Source organism: Pygocentrus nattereri, chromosome 5 (genome assembly GCF_015220715.1).
Source record: "Pygocentrus nattereri isolate fPygNat1 chromosome 5, fPygNat1.pri, whole genome shotgun sequence".
Lineage (NCBI taxonomy): Eukaryota > Metazoa > Chordata > Actinopteri > Characiformes > Serrasalmidae > Pygocentrus > Pygocentrus nattereri.
In genome coordinates, this window is record NC_051215.1 from 25,861,907 (window position 1) to 25,879,347 (window position 17,441).

General features: G+C 39.0%; 1 protein-coding gene across 2 annotated transcripts in view; it reads left to right on the forward strand.

The window, feature by feature from the left end:
* Positions 1-17,441, forward strand: part of LOC108425438 (CUB and sushi domain-containing protein 1) — a 664,112-nt gene that overhangs the window by 556,900 nt on the left and 89,771 nt on the right. For both annotated transcript variants that reach the window (XM_017694090.2, XM_017694091.2), the window contains exons 35-37: positions 831-955; positions 2,751-2,847; positions 14,223-14,327. In XM_017694090.2, the coding sequence (XP_017549579.2) occupies positions 831-955; positions 2,751-2,847; positions 14,223-14,327 (327 nt within the window). The remainder of the gene's footprint in view (positions 1-830; positions 956-2,750; positions 2,848-14,222; positions 14,328-17,441) is intronic.

Sequence of the window (17,441 nt, forward strand, 5' to 3'; positions counted from 1 at the left end):
TCAACAGACTTATTAAATGGTATGATTTTGCAGACCAGAGATGATCACCATTAAGTTACGATCCCATAAACTGAAAGCTAGTTGAGAATTCTGTCTTTTCTCTGGAAGAAGATTTGGAAGCTTGCCATTGTTCTGGCAACCTTGGAGCAACTGTTTGGGTCAAGTATTTTAGCTTCAGGGCAAAATGGCAGCGTTCACTAGAATTTAGAGTGTCAACCCAGGGGTTAAATTTCTTGGCTTGACAGCATCTCTTAAGAGGCACAAATTCTGTCCACAAGTTCTGGTTTGTTTTGCCCGTAGCCCTGAGCCCTGATTCTGGACTTATATTCGGAAACCCACTTGCTATCAGATTGTGACGACAGGGTTTTTGGAGCTTCTGAAACACTTGCTGATGTGCATTTTTCAGTCACTCGTTCTTTTTTTTTTTTTTAAATACTCTCACCTCTTGAACTCTCCTGGCAAAGATTTGCCCATCGGCACATTCCAGTAAGTCATGAAATATGCATCATTCCATATTCAGTAGACTTACTGAAACTTGAGTATGCACTACATCCACATTCTGCCTAGACTTAGAAAGTCAAAGTCAGGGAAGGATGGTTCTTCTGCAAGATTATTTTTTCTTCACTACAGCTGTGAAAGCACAAGTGTTTCTAGAAAGATTTTTTTTTTTTTTGCTTGGCATGAACCATGCAAGGAAGCAGTTTTAGCAGGAAGATGATAGGCATAGTTCAAATTGCTTGAGGGCAGCAGCATCCTATGCCAAAAATGATTCGATAGAGTCTTTCCTACTATTTCTCTAAACCTGTCTCTTCTTTCCTCCTCCTCCACAGTTCCCTGTAGTGGGAATCTCACAGAAAGACGAGGCACCATCCTCTCTCCTGGCTTCCCCGAGCCCTACGGGAACAGCCTGAACTGCGTGTGGAAAATCGCTGTCACTGAAGGAGCTGGTATCCAGGCAAGTACTGTAAAGGGGCAAACCAAAACTCATCAGAAGCGGCCGAACGACACGGCAGGCTGGAGCGCATTTCATCTCAGAGTCACTCGCCCAACTGCTGAATTACAGTGGCTAATTTTAGAGTTGTGAAATAGGCTCGGTGCAGATGGCGGGAGCAGTAAATAGCATGAGGATATTTTGGATTTTGCAGTTGCATCAAGCAAAGCTTTGGTAGAATCAAACTGTGGTGGCAAAAAAAGACATACAATAACATCACCTCACACTGAATGAATATCAAGTGTGATCCTAATCCAGAAGGTGCAAAAAATGTAATGCTCCCACAACAGTAACCAATTAGAACCTTTTGTACTAGGCAACATTATGAAATGAGAATTGTAATACAGATTGCTCTGTTTCTAAAGTCTGATCTGCACTGAATGTCACAATATACTCTCATATGGCAGCATTAATTGAAACTGTATTTATGTGCCAAAATAACCCACATGCTGTTCACTGAATAATCTTCTACCATTATGTTGCTTGGAAAAAGTAGAATCCTATTAATGAGCTACATTGCTTGACAGAAAAATGGTTTATTGCGATTATTATTAGTAATAAAGTCTTCATTGAACAGTGGTGTATTTCACCTTCATTTATTTAATATCCAGTCAAAACAGCTATTATGTACAGGTCTCCCCTCTAGTCCACCTTCAAAGTTCAGTCTTAGAACTTGGTTGCATTTCCTGTTTTTCACAATCCAAGTAATCCCAAAAACATCCTGTGATGTTGAGGTCCGGACTCTGTGGTGGTCACTCCGTTGTTCTGAGAACTTCAGCAGCTTCTTTATTTAATCTGCATGTGTTCTTAATTTCCTTTTCTCAGTGAGGTTCTTCTTAACAGCTACACATCTTTTCAGACCCATAGTGCTGAGTTGCCTTCTCAAACAGTAAGGCTAGACAGATTTATTTTTTCAGATCTGGAAATCTCTCAAAGATCTAGCAAAAGTGAAAGCTTTAAGTGCTGTTTATCTGACAGCAGTTTTGGTGTCTACCAGGTCCTGCATGGTTGTTAGGCTCCTGTTTTTTTTTCTGTAGCCTTCAATGTCTTTTTGAACTCCAGTTTTGGAAACTCCTCTTTTACACTCATGTTGCCTAGACTTTTTCCACCCTTAGGAAAGTAAATTATATCTAATCTCCTCTAAAAATATGTCCTGGAAATGAATTAATGTTTACTAAGGGCCTCTTTTGAATGGATGTTAAATAAATTTTAAATAAATTAACTCAATGAGCCAGGAGAGGCTGTACATTACAGTGATTTTATCACAGTTAAGGTGAGGTTTAAGCACTTTGCTTTGCATGCCTAACAGCAACCCATAAAATTGCTGTAATGCATGACCCAATGTGTTTTACTGGTTTACTCTAAAGCAGTGGTTACAAACCCTAACCTAATCCATCTAATTATTGTCCTTGTTGTGTCTTAATCTCAAGTCTGCTGCTTAAGTAGGAGAAGCCTTTGTAGCACTTGTATCTGGAAAGTTCCTCTTCAGTGTTTTCTCATGTGAAATCAAGATAACCTTAGTAGATTGTACCAACATGCCACAGCTTAATAACCTTCTTCAGCTGCATCCTTAGCTTTGAGGCACATGACTTGTTTAGCTGAATGAGGATTTAGGTTTTAGGTTGGAGATGCAACCTGCCGGAAGGTGGATCTCCAGTAGGAGGGTTGGTGACCACTGCTTAAGAACTACAACACTAGTTAATTACATTAGCTCCCCCTGTTTGCAAAATGACCATTTTTGTTCCTGATCGCCTCACAGATCCAAGTCATGAGCTTCGCCACAGAGCACAACTGGGACTCCTTAGAGATCTACGATGGTGGTGACATGACTGCGCCGAAGCTAGGCAGCTTTTCAGGTGCGTGTGCTCTTCATTAAGCTCTTTTTAATGGCTTGTTCCAGTAGTCAGTCCATTAGACTGACACCACTCTGGCAGCACATGGTGACTGTGCTCATCTCCACATTGTGTCATTCTTTTGAGCCCATTATTTTTTTATATCACTATAAAAGCTCGTTGCCGGTCTCTTCCACTGGTTTTATGTCCTTGAAATTGTGGAAGTAGTGAAGTTGGGAGCGGGCCAACCCGTGCCATTCTCGACACAACAGATGAATGCCCTCATTTAAAAGTTGGACGAATAGCAGTATCAATTCCAGAGACCTTTTGGGATCCAGTTGGCAGCTCACGTTGCTTGCTCTTCATCCCAATTAATTACCGCAACAAGATTCCTACAACTAAACAGCTGTGTGTGTTTAATTGGAAGACTGGATGTTATGACTGCTGCAGACAATGCCATTAGTTTACATGTCATTAATTTCCTTATGCGTATAGAGTATTTTAGCGTTAACTGTCCATGCAGGAGTGTAGAGAACACTGAACTGACCAGTATTTGGACCATTTTGTTAATTAAGGATGCTCACAGCATTGCTTGTTGTTAAACAGATAAAAATTATTATTATTATTATTAAATCAAGCAAGAAAGATGCAACCATTAAAAAGTCAGGATGGTGCATCATTTGCTTTATGTTTATTTGTTTGCTTGGATTGTTAAACTAATTATTAATTTAATAATTAATGTAATTAGTGAAAACAAATAATGCACTTGAATTTTCTAAAAGGCTAATATTTTCAAAAAAATGTTTACTTTTAAATAAATAGATTAGTAATATTAGTCATCATCTACATCATCATCTTTCTTTTTAAAGCCAACATTTGAGTGCAACCCAACATGCTTCACTTTATTGTTTACATAAATAAACCTTCAGTGGGTCAAATCCAGTCTACAGGAAGTAAGACATTGTCTGCAGTGCATTGTCTTTGTACAATGCATTTAATGTAGTAAAGCAACCAAACAAAGAAAAGCGCTCACAGCAGGAGAGCAGAGAGGCTGAGGTCCTCCTAAGAGGGAGGAGGCTTAATCTGTTTCTGCTGCTTCTCCCGGCAGAGAGATTTGTGGCCAGGCCTGCAGCAGCACTTTCAACATGCCTGCGCCGAACTCGGCCCCAGTGCTGCACTAGTGCACCAGCAAAAGGTCACTCGGCTGGGGAGCACGGGCTGCTTCTGGCTACATTCATCTTGGCATGGTCTCACACCAACTCCAGCATAGCTTTCTTTCCCCACAGCTCTAATTCTTCCAGCACACTTGCTAAACACTGCACCGCCCACTCACTACCCAGCCCAGAAAACGTTCCGAAAGTTCACCTGATGCATTCCTGTGATCGAGAAAGCTCAGATGGTGATGAAGCAGGCACTTCTTCTTCGTTTTTAACTTGTACTGATCTGGAGCCATTCTCAAACATGGCACCGTGACCGGGTTGCGTTATACATGGTGTTAAGTGGCCCATTTAAAACATGCTAGCCCCTCGTCCATCGTCTGTCTGCTCAGCCTTTTTGTCTTCACCCTGCTTCCTCATCACAATCAGCCGTTTCATTCTTCCTCTAGTCACAAATCCATTAGGATAATACCCTTAATTAAACTGTCAGATATGTTTTGTGTTCCTGTCTCCCCTTTCTTTTCATCATACAGGATTAATTGCAGCTCATCACATCCCAATTCAATTACAAATGTGGAAGGTTTTTTTTTTTTTTTTGTTATTATTCAAAGATACTTTTTTTAATTACTTACCTCATTTGGACAGCTTGCTATGATACATTTAAGTATTGTGAGATGTTATTTAAGTCTTTTAGGCAGGTCATACTTTTCCTACTTACTTTGAAGAAAGGAAGGCATTTAATTATATGATTGTATAAACAACAGTAGTTCAAATTTTCCAGTAAAACTGATAGATGTCTTAAAGGGGTATTCCACCCCAAATCCATTGCATAATAATGTGATTCCTCACCATGAAGACGGTTTGGAGGAATTCCGCCAAATTTTGCTGCAAAGCAAACTCAGAATGCATTAGCATGTCAGGAGATTTCCCCCGTCTATTTATTAGAGATCTCCGAGCGCTCATAGCATTACTATCATCTCATCATTCCATTACACACTTAGTTTTTTTTTTTTTGCAGTTGGGACTTTTATATGGAAATTTAGTCTCGTTTGTTGGCCTTTGGTGACATTCACTTTCCTATCTCAAACTGCTGAGTCACCCAGCTGCCAATTCATTGCTGTTTTATTTTCCAGCTAGAGCAGATAATTAAGTTGGCTTGGGGAAAAAGTCATCTTACTGTTCTTCAGTTTCTTCTTCTTATCATTCTTATCCTTATTCTACTTTTATTTTTAGAATTCTTCTTCTCCTACATTTTTTTTAACCTATGATCCTCAAACTTTCAAAAATCCTTTTTGTCCTTACATACCATTTTTACTGTCTACTCCTGTTTTGACATCTTTTAAGCTAAAACCACCAAACTTCCTTTTGAGTAAAGAAGCAAAGTCTTCTGCTTTTCATACCGCCATTGGTTCATTCTATCCCTTACTTATACTTTATTTAGACTTTCATTCCTATTTCAGTGCGTTCTTGCTGCTCGAGCAAACCAGAGCCACTAGAGCTGGTTCACATACACTGAATGTCCAAATGTTTGTAGACACCTGCTCAGGCTCACGTTTATTTTGAAATCAAGAGTATTAATTGGTGGTTTATTATATCTTTGCTGTAGTAATGGCCTCTACTCTTCTAGGATGAGTTTGTACAAGATTTGCTGTGAGGATTTGATGGCAGTCACAAGAGTACTAGTGGGGTCAGGTACTGATGGTGAATGATTAGTTCTGGGTTACTCCAACTCATCCCAAAGGTACTGAATGGAGCTCCATCAGTTCAGAGAATGCAGTTCCACTGATCCGCAGTTTAATGCTGTGGGACTTCATTACCTTTCTAGCTGACACTTGGCATTGGGCATGGTGGCATGCAGTGTGGCTGCTCCTGAGCGTCCTGTTCTATTTTAGCACTTTTCTAAAGAGATTATATATAAAATATGTATTATTTATATAATTTTTATTCAATTTAATTCATTGTAATTATATATAATCATATATATTATATAAGCTGTGTGTGTAAATGAACACCTATGTCAGCGATAGGTGCACCTTATAGTAGCCGAATTTTAGCTGAATTCTAATTAGGATGGTTGTCTGGATACCTTTGGACATGCAATGTAGTATGCAGTTTTTGCACTAAGAAATTGTGGTGGCTGAGAATGAGTGAATGACTAAAATTCCTTACATAGGCTATTATTGTAAATGTTGCACAAAAACACTCATGTTGCAGGCTATACAAGAATTATCAGGTCAAATGTATTATAAATGTTTAATGAACAGGTTTTTCCAAAGATTGAGCCACTTCTAAAATCACGTATTCCTACACATCATGCAAAAACAACAGGCTGGGTTTGGTCATTTTGTAAATAAAAAACACCCCTTTCTGTTAATGTAAGTGGTTCCTGGTGATGCTGAGCAATGGATCTTCTGGTTTGATAGTCTAAATTTCTCCAAATGTTACATAATATCACATTCTCAAACACCCTAAACTAAAGACTCTTTGCTATAGATAACATATTGTTGGATTACTTTTTATTTTCTCCATGTTTTCATGACTGCTGTTCACCTAAGGTCAAATGCACCTGAGGAGGCTAGGTAGGCTGTCGTAGTGGACAGCACCGTCAGAGCACACTGTATTAATGTAGAAGCACACTTGCTGCTGGCTACAGGTACAGGTGCATTTCCCTTATTTCCATGTTATTTCCTTCAGTATATAGTTCTGTATTCATTAAAAAAAATATATGGATTTGTGATAGAAGTGGTCAGGGAAATATGTTTTGCTTACATTTCTTTGGGTGAATAATTGTGTCTAATGACAAAAACCAATGGACACTCTCATAGGAAACCTAACCGAAACACACACCCACTTGATTTTTACCACTCGCCTTTGAGCCTTTCTCATTTATCCCTTCATCTTCCCATAGAAACATTTTAGTAATAGCTGTTAGACCTCACATAAAAAAATTAGTTCTTGACCCAAAATACAAACTGCACTTCATATGGATAAAAACTTGTCTATATAATCCAGTTATTCATTTATTCATACCTCATCTCATAGAAACAGTTTGACTTCATTCTCCTTCATTTTTTTCAAGCATCAAACATAAAGCTATCAAATATGATCAAACTATCCATACGTTGACACAAAACATGACAATTTCATACTGACTGAAATAATTAATTCTGGCTCGTCTTAACCTGCTTTCCTTTCTTTCACTCGTGCACCCTCCTGTAGAAACCCAGGTATTTTCTGCTTTCAGCTACAACCGCGACATTTTAGAGAAAGTGTATGGCTCCATAAGCACATGGCTGCTTTCATATAGGGAGTACTCATCTGTCTAATAGAATAGAAACCGAGCATAGAATAGAATAGAATAGAAACTCTAATAGAATAGAAATCTAATCATAGAAACCGAGCGATTTCAAGTTACAACCAATAAATAAACTGGTAGCTTAATTGAAAGTCACACGTCTAGAATTCAAGTGTTAGACTGTTTAGCCATTTTCATAGTTTCCACATTCCACATAGGTTTCTCATGGACTTTGGCAAGCCAAGTTCACCAACTTTACTTTGTAGTTTCCTCTAAACTGCATAGTGAGGAATTAAACTAAACTGAAGCTTTTGAATGAAATTCTCTTTTTTTGGCTGAAGTTTGACAGTCAGACATGCCTTCCTTCTGTTTCCTTCTGTTTCTGCTTTCATGCCAAGCCATTTGGCCAGGCATAAGATCAGCAGCATGCCAGTTGCGTGATTGACATGCGCGACACAAAACTGCTATTTATTGCTCCTTTAAGGTCTTCTTTAAGGACACGTGGGCGTGACCTCTTTTTACAGAAATTAACACAGCATAAATGTACCATAAAGCCTTAAAGGAAGTGTACGCAGGAAGAACACTCCTCACCCTTCCCACGAAAAGACCACCCACTCTAAAGCTGTTCATCACTAATAGAGGTATTTCCTTAGAGGTATTTCCTTGTCATAACAATTGCTGCTGGCATCTAATGTAATGCACTACTCTAAATCTACCATATTCAATCCAGCAAAATCTATTTAGGCTCATCACATGCTCATCTGACAGGTCTAAGAAATGCGGCAGATTGCCGCCTAGCTAATGGAAATGAAGGAGTGCTGAATAGCCGGACACTTGACGAGCTCTATGGGGCTGTCAGACCTCATCCAGAAATTATTAGTCAAGTCATTCAAGCGCAAAGGAGCATTTTTCAGGCTTCAGTCATCAGCGTAATGCACTGGGACTAATACATGCCTACTACTGACTAGAACAGCATGAGTCATACTATCGCAATATCCACACAGCAAAATGCATGTCACATAGGAATAGCTTGGCAATCACTGGTCGCTGGCTTTTAACATTGGGGTTCAATTATACACTCACTGACCGCTTTCCTATGTACATTTTTTTAGAATCCATTTTAATAATAATAATAATAATAAGTTCAATTTATATAGTGCTTTTCACAAACCCAAGGACGCTTTACATCATCATCATCAAAAAAAAAAAAAAAAAGACTACAGAGAGGAAAAAAGGAAGGTTTTTAGAAGAGATTTGAAGGAAGACAGAGAAGAGCAAGGTAAGTGTGGAAGGTAGAGAATTCCAGAGTTTGGGAGTAGCAGAACTGAAAGATCTGCCACCCATAGTAGAAATTATAATTGAGGGACCTGTGAGGAGTCCAGCATTAGAAGATCGGAGAGCACGAGAGGCACAATATAAAGAAATGAGATCAGAAAGGAATGTCGGAGCCAGACCATGTAAAGCCATGAAGGTAAAAAGAAGGATTTTGTACTTAATCCGAGAAACTAATAGGAAGCCAATGCAACTGTCGAAGAATAGGAGTGATATGAGCTGAGTGCTTGGAGGAGGTAAGAACCCTGGCTGCTGAGTTTTGGATGTACTGAAGATGATTGATTAGTTTAACTGGAAGGCCATAGAAAAGTGAGTTACAGTAATTGATGCGAGAGAAGATGAAGGCATTGATCAACATTTTAGCATCAGTGTCACTCAGCATAGGGCATAAGCGTGGAATGTTACGCAGATGATAAAATGCAGTTTTAATGACAAGCTTAATGTGACACTCGAAAGTAAGAGACGAGTCAAGAAGACAGCCAAGGTTCTTAACAAATTGGGCTGGCTTAATATCGACACCATCAATGTTGACTGAAAAATTCAATACCTGGCAAAGTGAGTTTTTAGATCCAATGAACAGAACCTCAGTTTTATTAGCGTTTAGTTTTAGATAATTAGTTTGCAACCAAATGTTCATATCTCTGACACAAGAACTGAAAGCCAGGTTGGAGGCAGAGAGGGAAGTAGTGCTGACATAAATTTGAATATCATCAGCATAGCAGTGAAAGTTAAAACCATGGTTGCGGATGATCTGACCAAGTGGGGAGATGTAAATGATAAAGAGTAGGGGGCCAAGGACAGATCCTTGGGGTACACCACGATCAACAGGAGCGATGCCAGATTTGTGGGAGCCCATAGAAATGTATTGATGCCTATCAGCAAGGTATGATTGTAACCACTGAAGGGCAAGGCCAGTAATGCCAACAGATGATAGTCTATATAAGAAGATTATGGTTAACGGTGTCGAAAGCTGCTGTTAAATCTAAAAGAAACAGGATGCTAAGAAATCCAGCATCTGTAGAGAGCAGCAAGTAATTTAAAACCTTTACAAAGACAGACTCAGTACTGTGTAGGGTGCAGAAACCAGACTGAAAAGGCTCATAGAGTTTACTGGAAGATAGAAAGTCATGCAGCTGAGAGGCTACAACTCTTTCCATAACTTTAGCTAAGAAAGGGAGATTGATGATAGGTCTGTAGTTGGCTTGTGAGGATGGGTCCAACCCAGGCTTCTTTAGGATAGGAGTAACAGCAGATATTTTGAGAGATTGAGGAACAGTGCCTAATGAAAAGTATAGATTAATCATATGAGCTATGAGTGGTGCAATAACAGAGGAAGCACACTTAAGAGTAGGTTTAGGAGCAGGATCTAGTTGAGATGTACAAGTAGAGGATTTGGAAATAATCTCAGACACGTTGGAGAGTTCTCAGGGGAGAAAACAGAGAGTCCATTATCAGGTGAGAGTGAAACAGAGGCCTGAGAAAAAGAAATGCCGGTTGTTACAGGGAAATGCAGGTAGATCTTATTCATTTTATCCAGAAGAAAATCCAAAAATGCTTCACACTTGACAGAGTAGTTCAAGGTGGGTGGTGAAGGAGGTTGAAGAAGTTTGTTTATAGTATGAAAGAGAGTGTGCAGTGTTTAATGCAGCTTTATAAGTGGAAATACGTTCAGTAAAAAGTCAGAAATGAACTGAAATACCAGTTTTCTTATACAGGTGCTCTAACCGCTCTAAAAGTTCTGGAGTGAACCACGGTGAATACGAACAGCAGGAACATATCTAGTATTGAGAAGAGCAAAAGTATTGAGTATTTCAGAGATAGTATTATTGTAGCATGTGACAAAATCTTCAGGAGAGGACAGCTTAGTAAGATCAGAAAGAGTAGAGGTCTGGAGAAGTTTGGAGAATGTGTTAGTGGGAACAGAGGTAAGATTACAAAAAGAAATAGTAGATTTCTTGTAGGATTTAGGGAGGACTAAACCAAGACCACACTCAATGAGTTTGTGGTCAGAGAAACCAACAACAAAAACCAAATACTGAAACATAATTTAAACCATGGGAACAGAGCAAGTCAAGTGTGTGACCATGAATATTTTGGGAAATCAACATACTGAATCAGTCCAAAACATTCAAAAATACTGCAGAGTTTGGTAGAGAGTGTACAGCTAGTGTTGACATGAATATTAAAGTCGCCCAGAAACATAATAGCATGTGACAGAAATGAGGCTAAAATGAGTACTTCATTCAGCTCTGATAGAAAGATATTAGCAGGAGATTTAGGAGGGTGGTATATTAACAACAACAGGAGTGGCACAGATGAAAGAACCTTCATAGCCAAATATTCAAAGGTAGTCACATCATGAAAATCCAACTGTTTGATATTCAAATTGGTGTTGAAAACAGCAACCAGGCCACCTCCTTTACCTGTAAGACGTGGCTTAGATAAGTAAGTAAATCAAGAGGGCAATAATAGATTTAGGTTCAGGTTATCCCTTGCTTGTTGCCATGTTACAGTAAGGAGGAGCATGTCCAGGCTTTTCTCAGTGATCAAGTCATTTATAATTGATGCCTTGTTAGTAATGGAGCGACAGTTCAAAAGACCTATTTTTGCAGGGAATGTTCCAAGGGAGGAGTAAGTGCTAGATTGCGCAAGAGGGCGAAGATAATCAGGAGTGATTCCACATATGTGTTTATGATCCTTGGTGATCCGCCTCTGTGACCAAATAACTGGAATGTGTGAGGATGGGGCATGGTGAGAGTTATGGGAGCGCCAGGACTGGTGAATATACCTAGGTTGGCGTGTAAACCCAAGACTCTGACATAAATGTTGAAGGGTCCAGACGAGCATGAGTGCCAAAACTTTTTAGTTCAGTTGCTGAATATGTAATCATTGTGAAGAATATGGTCCAAAAAACAGGAATCCACATCCAAGAGCAGCCAGTCAGTCGTAAACCAAGGCAAGGCATGACGGCCTATCCAGCAGGCTTGATAGACAACCACAGCATACACTACCCTACCACTAACACCACTAAAGCACATTAGCCAGACCAACAGCACTAACCCAGCAATTTGAGTACAGGAAAGTGAAAACTGCCTAGTACCTCAGATTAATCGACAGAACTTTTTTAGCTATAAATTTTAGCTATAAATTACATGGCAAAAGTAAGACACCATCCTTCATTTATCTGATGAAGTGTCTGTCCTTCCACTGTGAGAAGACAACTCGGCTCTATATGAAGACAGTTCTGTGTGTAGCTCTCAAGAGGCCTCTTCGAGAAAAGGAAATAGACACAAAAGAAGAACCTTTGCAAACCAAACACAGAAGCTGCTGGTGTTCTTAATACAGTACTGAATGTGTTTGAGATTAACTGGAACTTGAGAGACTTTGGAGGTGTGGAAAAATATCTGTACAGATTTTTAAATCTTTTTTTTTTTTTATTAAAGTGAGCCTCTTGAAATGAAAGGAAGCTGAATTAAAAGCGAAATAATGATTTACCATATATATATATATATATATGGTAAATCATGTGTGTGTATATATATATATATATATATATATATATATATATATATATATATGCAACTGAATAACGTACATAATGGCCGTTCTGATGGTAGATTAAATAAATGAAGGTTGGTCTCTGGCTTTTGCACAGAACTGCTGGAGTTTTAAAAACACCTCGATACTAGACTGAAAATATTCAGCCAATAGCATCATGTGGGCAGTGTGATGTGACCACTGGTGAAGGACTCGAGGATGAAATACACAAGCACACAATCATGACACCACCGCATCAGTGTCACTGCAGTGCTGAGAATGATCAACCACCCAAATAACACCTGCTCTGTGGGGGTCCGGACCATTAACGAATAGGGCGAAAGGGGGCTGACAAAGTATGCAGAGCAATTGTTATTGTAGAACTTCAGAGTGCTCCTGTCTGGAAAGTAAAGCTGATAAAAAGGACAAAGAGTGTATATATAAGGTAGGTGTCCAGCTGTGTCCTTGTCGGATTTGGAACCAATTTAAATCCAATCGTATACGAGAGTTTTAACATGTTTTGCAGGTTTTCTGAGTGGAAATAAGTTATTATTTCTGCACATTTTTATGCACAATTACTGTTTAACTGCTGAATGTGATGGATTGGGGGAAAAATAAAACATTAAATCTGGCCTATGTAAAAGCGATGACACATTTTATATTTTCTGTTTTATTTTTGTTTTAAGCTCAGCAAATAAATAGAAAATGTGCACTGCAATTTTCAGAAAAATGGCATATTTAGTTAAACATGTTAACTTATTTTCACTTCTCAAACACAAATCACAGACGTTAGTCCAGGCTGTTCAAATTGTGTGTTGCTTCAGTATTTTTTGTCAACTGAATAGATGACAGACCACATGCTTCATTCAAAGATTCAAATACTATTACCAGGAACAGTGAATGAAAACAAGATTGAATGATCTTATTTGTGCCCCATGTTCACATTCTCCATTAGCAACGTTAAGACTGTTTCTATGTTCATTTCTATGTTACCAACATCATTTTTATTGAATTTTTGAGTAATGAATTCCTTTAACATAAAGCAAAGGACCACATTTATGTGATCCATCTGGATTTCAGCATACTGAGCATGTGCAGTCTTTTGTTATTCATTTTTTATACAAGATTCATCTTATTTACATTAGATACGCAGTGTTTGAAGTCTACCTGAATTCCCGTGAGGACATCAGTAAGAGAAATAGGGGGAACAAATAAAGAAAGGGAAGCCTGTGGGGAGACTGATATGTTTGTTTCTGGTGAATACTAATAATTACTCATGTTCCAACTAATATAGGCCTGAAGAAGTCTGAATTACAGCTTTCTTTAGAAGAAAGGCTCCAGGTAATATTATAAATGACAGTATTTGCGCTGTACGTGGACTGCCGTGTTGTATAACACCACAGGCATGCAGATGCCTACATGTGAGGTTTATTAAGGTGTAAAGACACAAAGACAGCTTCACAAATGTGAAGGGGTTCATCATGACACAGACACATATACAGTTGTTGCTATTTCTGTGCAGTGTCATTCTGTCTGCTGCATTTCAATCAGTTTGGAGCTATGAACGAACTGTCAATCAGTTCATTCTCGGCATGCGTACGTCTGCAGCGTGCTATATAAGTGAATGTCCATCTCACATATAGTTGGAAGCATTATGAGAAAAGTGAGGCCACTCAAAGCAGAGATAACACCCCTGTTTTCCTTTCTTTTTTGAGTAGGATAATGATTGACTCCCCTAGAGACATGAGATGAAAGTTCTTTCATGCTAGCTTGGGTGTTAGAAGACCAGTGACAAACTTCAATTACAAGAGCCGTCAAAAAAAAAGAAAAAATGATGAATTTTTTGTTCCCCCTCAGTCTCTTTTTACTTGTCTTTCGTTTCGTTTGGATGACCTCCAAACAGAGCTCGGCTTTCATGAGCGAGAAAGATTCCTGCAGCATGATTAACAGCTGCTCACCTTCTCCCGAACCGCCGTCCTTCCATAAGCATTCGGCTAATTTGGCCGACCTCGGCTCGAAGGCGTTTTAGAGTTCTGCTCCTCTTCTCTCACTCACACGGCTCTCATATTGTATTCCAGGTACGACAGCGCCAGCCTTGTTGAACAGCACCTCCAACCAGCTCTACCTTCACTTCCACACCGACATCAGCGTCGTCGCTGCCGGATTTCACCTTGAGTACAAAAGTGAGTAGTGCAAAGGAGAACTAAGAGGGAAAATAGTATGTTCTAATGCAGGGATGCTCAATCCTGGTCCTGGACATCTATCATGCTGTGGAGATGTCAGGTCCAGTGCACCTGGCTCTAATATTCAGATGCTCCTAAATGCCTTTATTATTTGGATCGGGTGTGTTAGATTAAGGGCGGAACTACTGCAGGGTGTTAGGTCTCCAGGACCAGGACTGGGCACCCCTGTTCTAAAGGACTCAGGTTGCCAGAGGAGAGCTTTAAAGATAAGAATAGGATGATCCTTCTTAATAGTGTGTCCAGGAATTCTAGTAAGTTGTTTTATGTCCGTATGTCATGAACAATAGAGAACAATAGAAAATAAAGATAGAAAAAGTATTATTCAGATATTAGTCATTTCATTTCCAATGAACATTTCCATTAAATACGAGTCGAGATATTTCTGAAATTAGATAGATAATCCATTTGCATAAGGAAGGAGGAAATCAAAGGAAAATAAGTGTAAAAAGAAGAGTTTCCAAAACTGTTGAAAATATTATTAAGAGATGCAGACAAAATGGACTTTCTGTCCATCCGTCCACTGTGAGACGATAACTAAACACTATGAGTAAGAATGTGTATCTGTTAAGCCCTTACTGAGAAATTAAAATCAACAAAGAAACTGCTGGAGTTCTCAGAGCAATGGGCTGACCACTCCAGAGTCCAAGCCTTAAGGAAGTATTGGATCATGAGAAAACTGAACTTTGGAGGTATGGATTTCTTTGAAAAACTGAAAGCAAGTCTCTTGAAAACAGTGGAAGCTATGATAAGGGTGAAGAGGAGACACACCAAATACTGAAAAATGTGATATTTAGTTGTTGAGACTTCCATGAAATTTACTGTTAGATATTGCTGCTTTTTTCCTGACACTGAAAAATGAACAACTTGTACTAAATGGCTTTTATGACAGGAAATGGAATCAGTGAAGGGTCTACAATACTGTACAGCTTGCACAATGTTGTGCTCATGGTTATAATATAATATGCACTATACTATTTTATTAATTATAACTGCAATCATAATGAGTATTTTAACAAGTAAAACGTGAAGTTATTGTCCAGCAAAGCAAACAATAATTTAAATAAAATGAAAAAAAATTAACACAAAGTAATAAATAAATTAAATGCTCCTGAAACATCGGAGTACCAAAAGAAAAGTGAATTTGACAGATTTTCAACAATTTTTCAGCATGGCCAACATCACATATTTAACTTGAGCACAATGTTCAGATTCTGTGAAACATTCTGCGTGGTTCTTATTGTTTCCCCTTCGTGAATTCTTTGGAAAGTTGTTGAAATAGACCAGTGAAAATCCACTTTAACTTGTTACTAGACCATCAACAAAAGGCGAGATCTGTAAAGCATGTGCCTTTTAAAGGTGTTTAGTTATTTGCTGATGTAGTGTTTAATTTGTACACAGCACTGAGCCTTTTATTCACCCTTTTATGTTGTAATTGCTTAAAATACATTTTGTAGATAAATGACAGCTCTGTAGCCTATGGCATTTTTACACTTGGCACACTTTGGTCCTAAAAGCTCCTTAAATGCCGGTGACATTTTTGGAGAGAGCAGTGTGGTGGAAGTCATTTTCTGGAGGGATGCCTTTAAGTCTCCAAGGCAAGGTGCTGCGGTTTGGGGATGCGCAGTTCTCCTTTGTATTCCGAGATGGGGTCCCGGCCTGTGGCCTGAACTCTGATAGCATCAGGGATCCTCCGTTTCCTTAAGTATGTGTGCATGTGGCGTACGGCCTTTTGTCCACTAGGCCCTGATGCACGCCACCTCACCTAATTCACATCCCACATCCATTTGTCTATTTCTACCCTTAGTCCACTCAACTGGACAGCCCAATTTGTCTGCCTCTCTGCCTGGATCCATTTAGAAAGCTGGCCAGTGGCTAGTGGCTAAAACAGCATAGTACAGAGTGATGCCCCCGTCCAAAAGAGCATTAAGCACTTCCCTTATCTTAATGCCTGCCATTGTGCCTATCAGGTAGCTCCGAAAATACTGCAGATATCTTTCACTCCTCCGGCCCTCTGCGCTAAATCACCATAAATAAGTGAACTCTAAAGGCGTCCCAGAGTTATGGCACACTCTGTCAAGGGAGAGTCCAATTAGGCTCCCTGAACCGGAGGTGTAATGGCCCATGGTGGTACAATAATAACAATCAGCTCGGCTCAGTTGAGCATCTGAACACAGGATAAAATGTCAAGTCTGAATTACTGACCGCAGCATCCATTATGATTCCCAAACAGAACTGCTATTAGTGCAGAAATAGTTGTACTTTCATATGGACAGCTGGCTCACTTGCTCACCTTTACGCCTGGCTTCACTATCTGGGCTCCTGTCTGCCTGGTGAGGGTAATATGAGTGTGAGCAGTGTGGCTTTCAAGTTACTAAGGATGCATCAATCATTCATTTTTATAGTTGGATTTCTAACAGTTTGGGGCAATTATTTAAGCAGCAACACACCGCAAACACAATAAGATGACTAATTGTACATTTTTTTAACCCCTAATGTGCACTTTGCAGGTTAAATTAACAAACTAATATAAAGCATATAGTCTGAAAAGATTCACGGATTTGCTTGCACCTAAGACAAAGCATTCAAGGCATTGATGTGCTACAAAAGTGAAAATCTGTAAGTTACTGGAGTTAATATAAACAAACAAATCTATTAGTTTAAAGTTCTTTTTTAGTACTTATTCTTCTATTTTTCTTATTGTGTTATTGAAATCGTGTAGTTTTAGGCATTTCTCAGATGTAAATTATGTTAAAAAAGCTTCATAATAATGGCATTAAATACAAAAGATTGAGAGTGTCTATGTCTAGCATCATCATAAATCATTATCCACAAATTTTCAAACCTAGTGGTTTATGATCGATTTGGGTGCTTCTTCATGCACTATGGCAGGTTTGATAGTAGCTAAAAGCCACTAGAATCACAGTCCATAAAAAGTAACCAACATACCAGATACAGACAAGCCTGAAATCACTGAGAAATACCTGTAATAATTACATTATCCAACCTCACCGTGTAAAACTAATCTTATCCAAACAGTACTTAGTTGCATCCAAC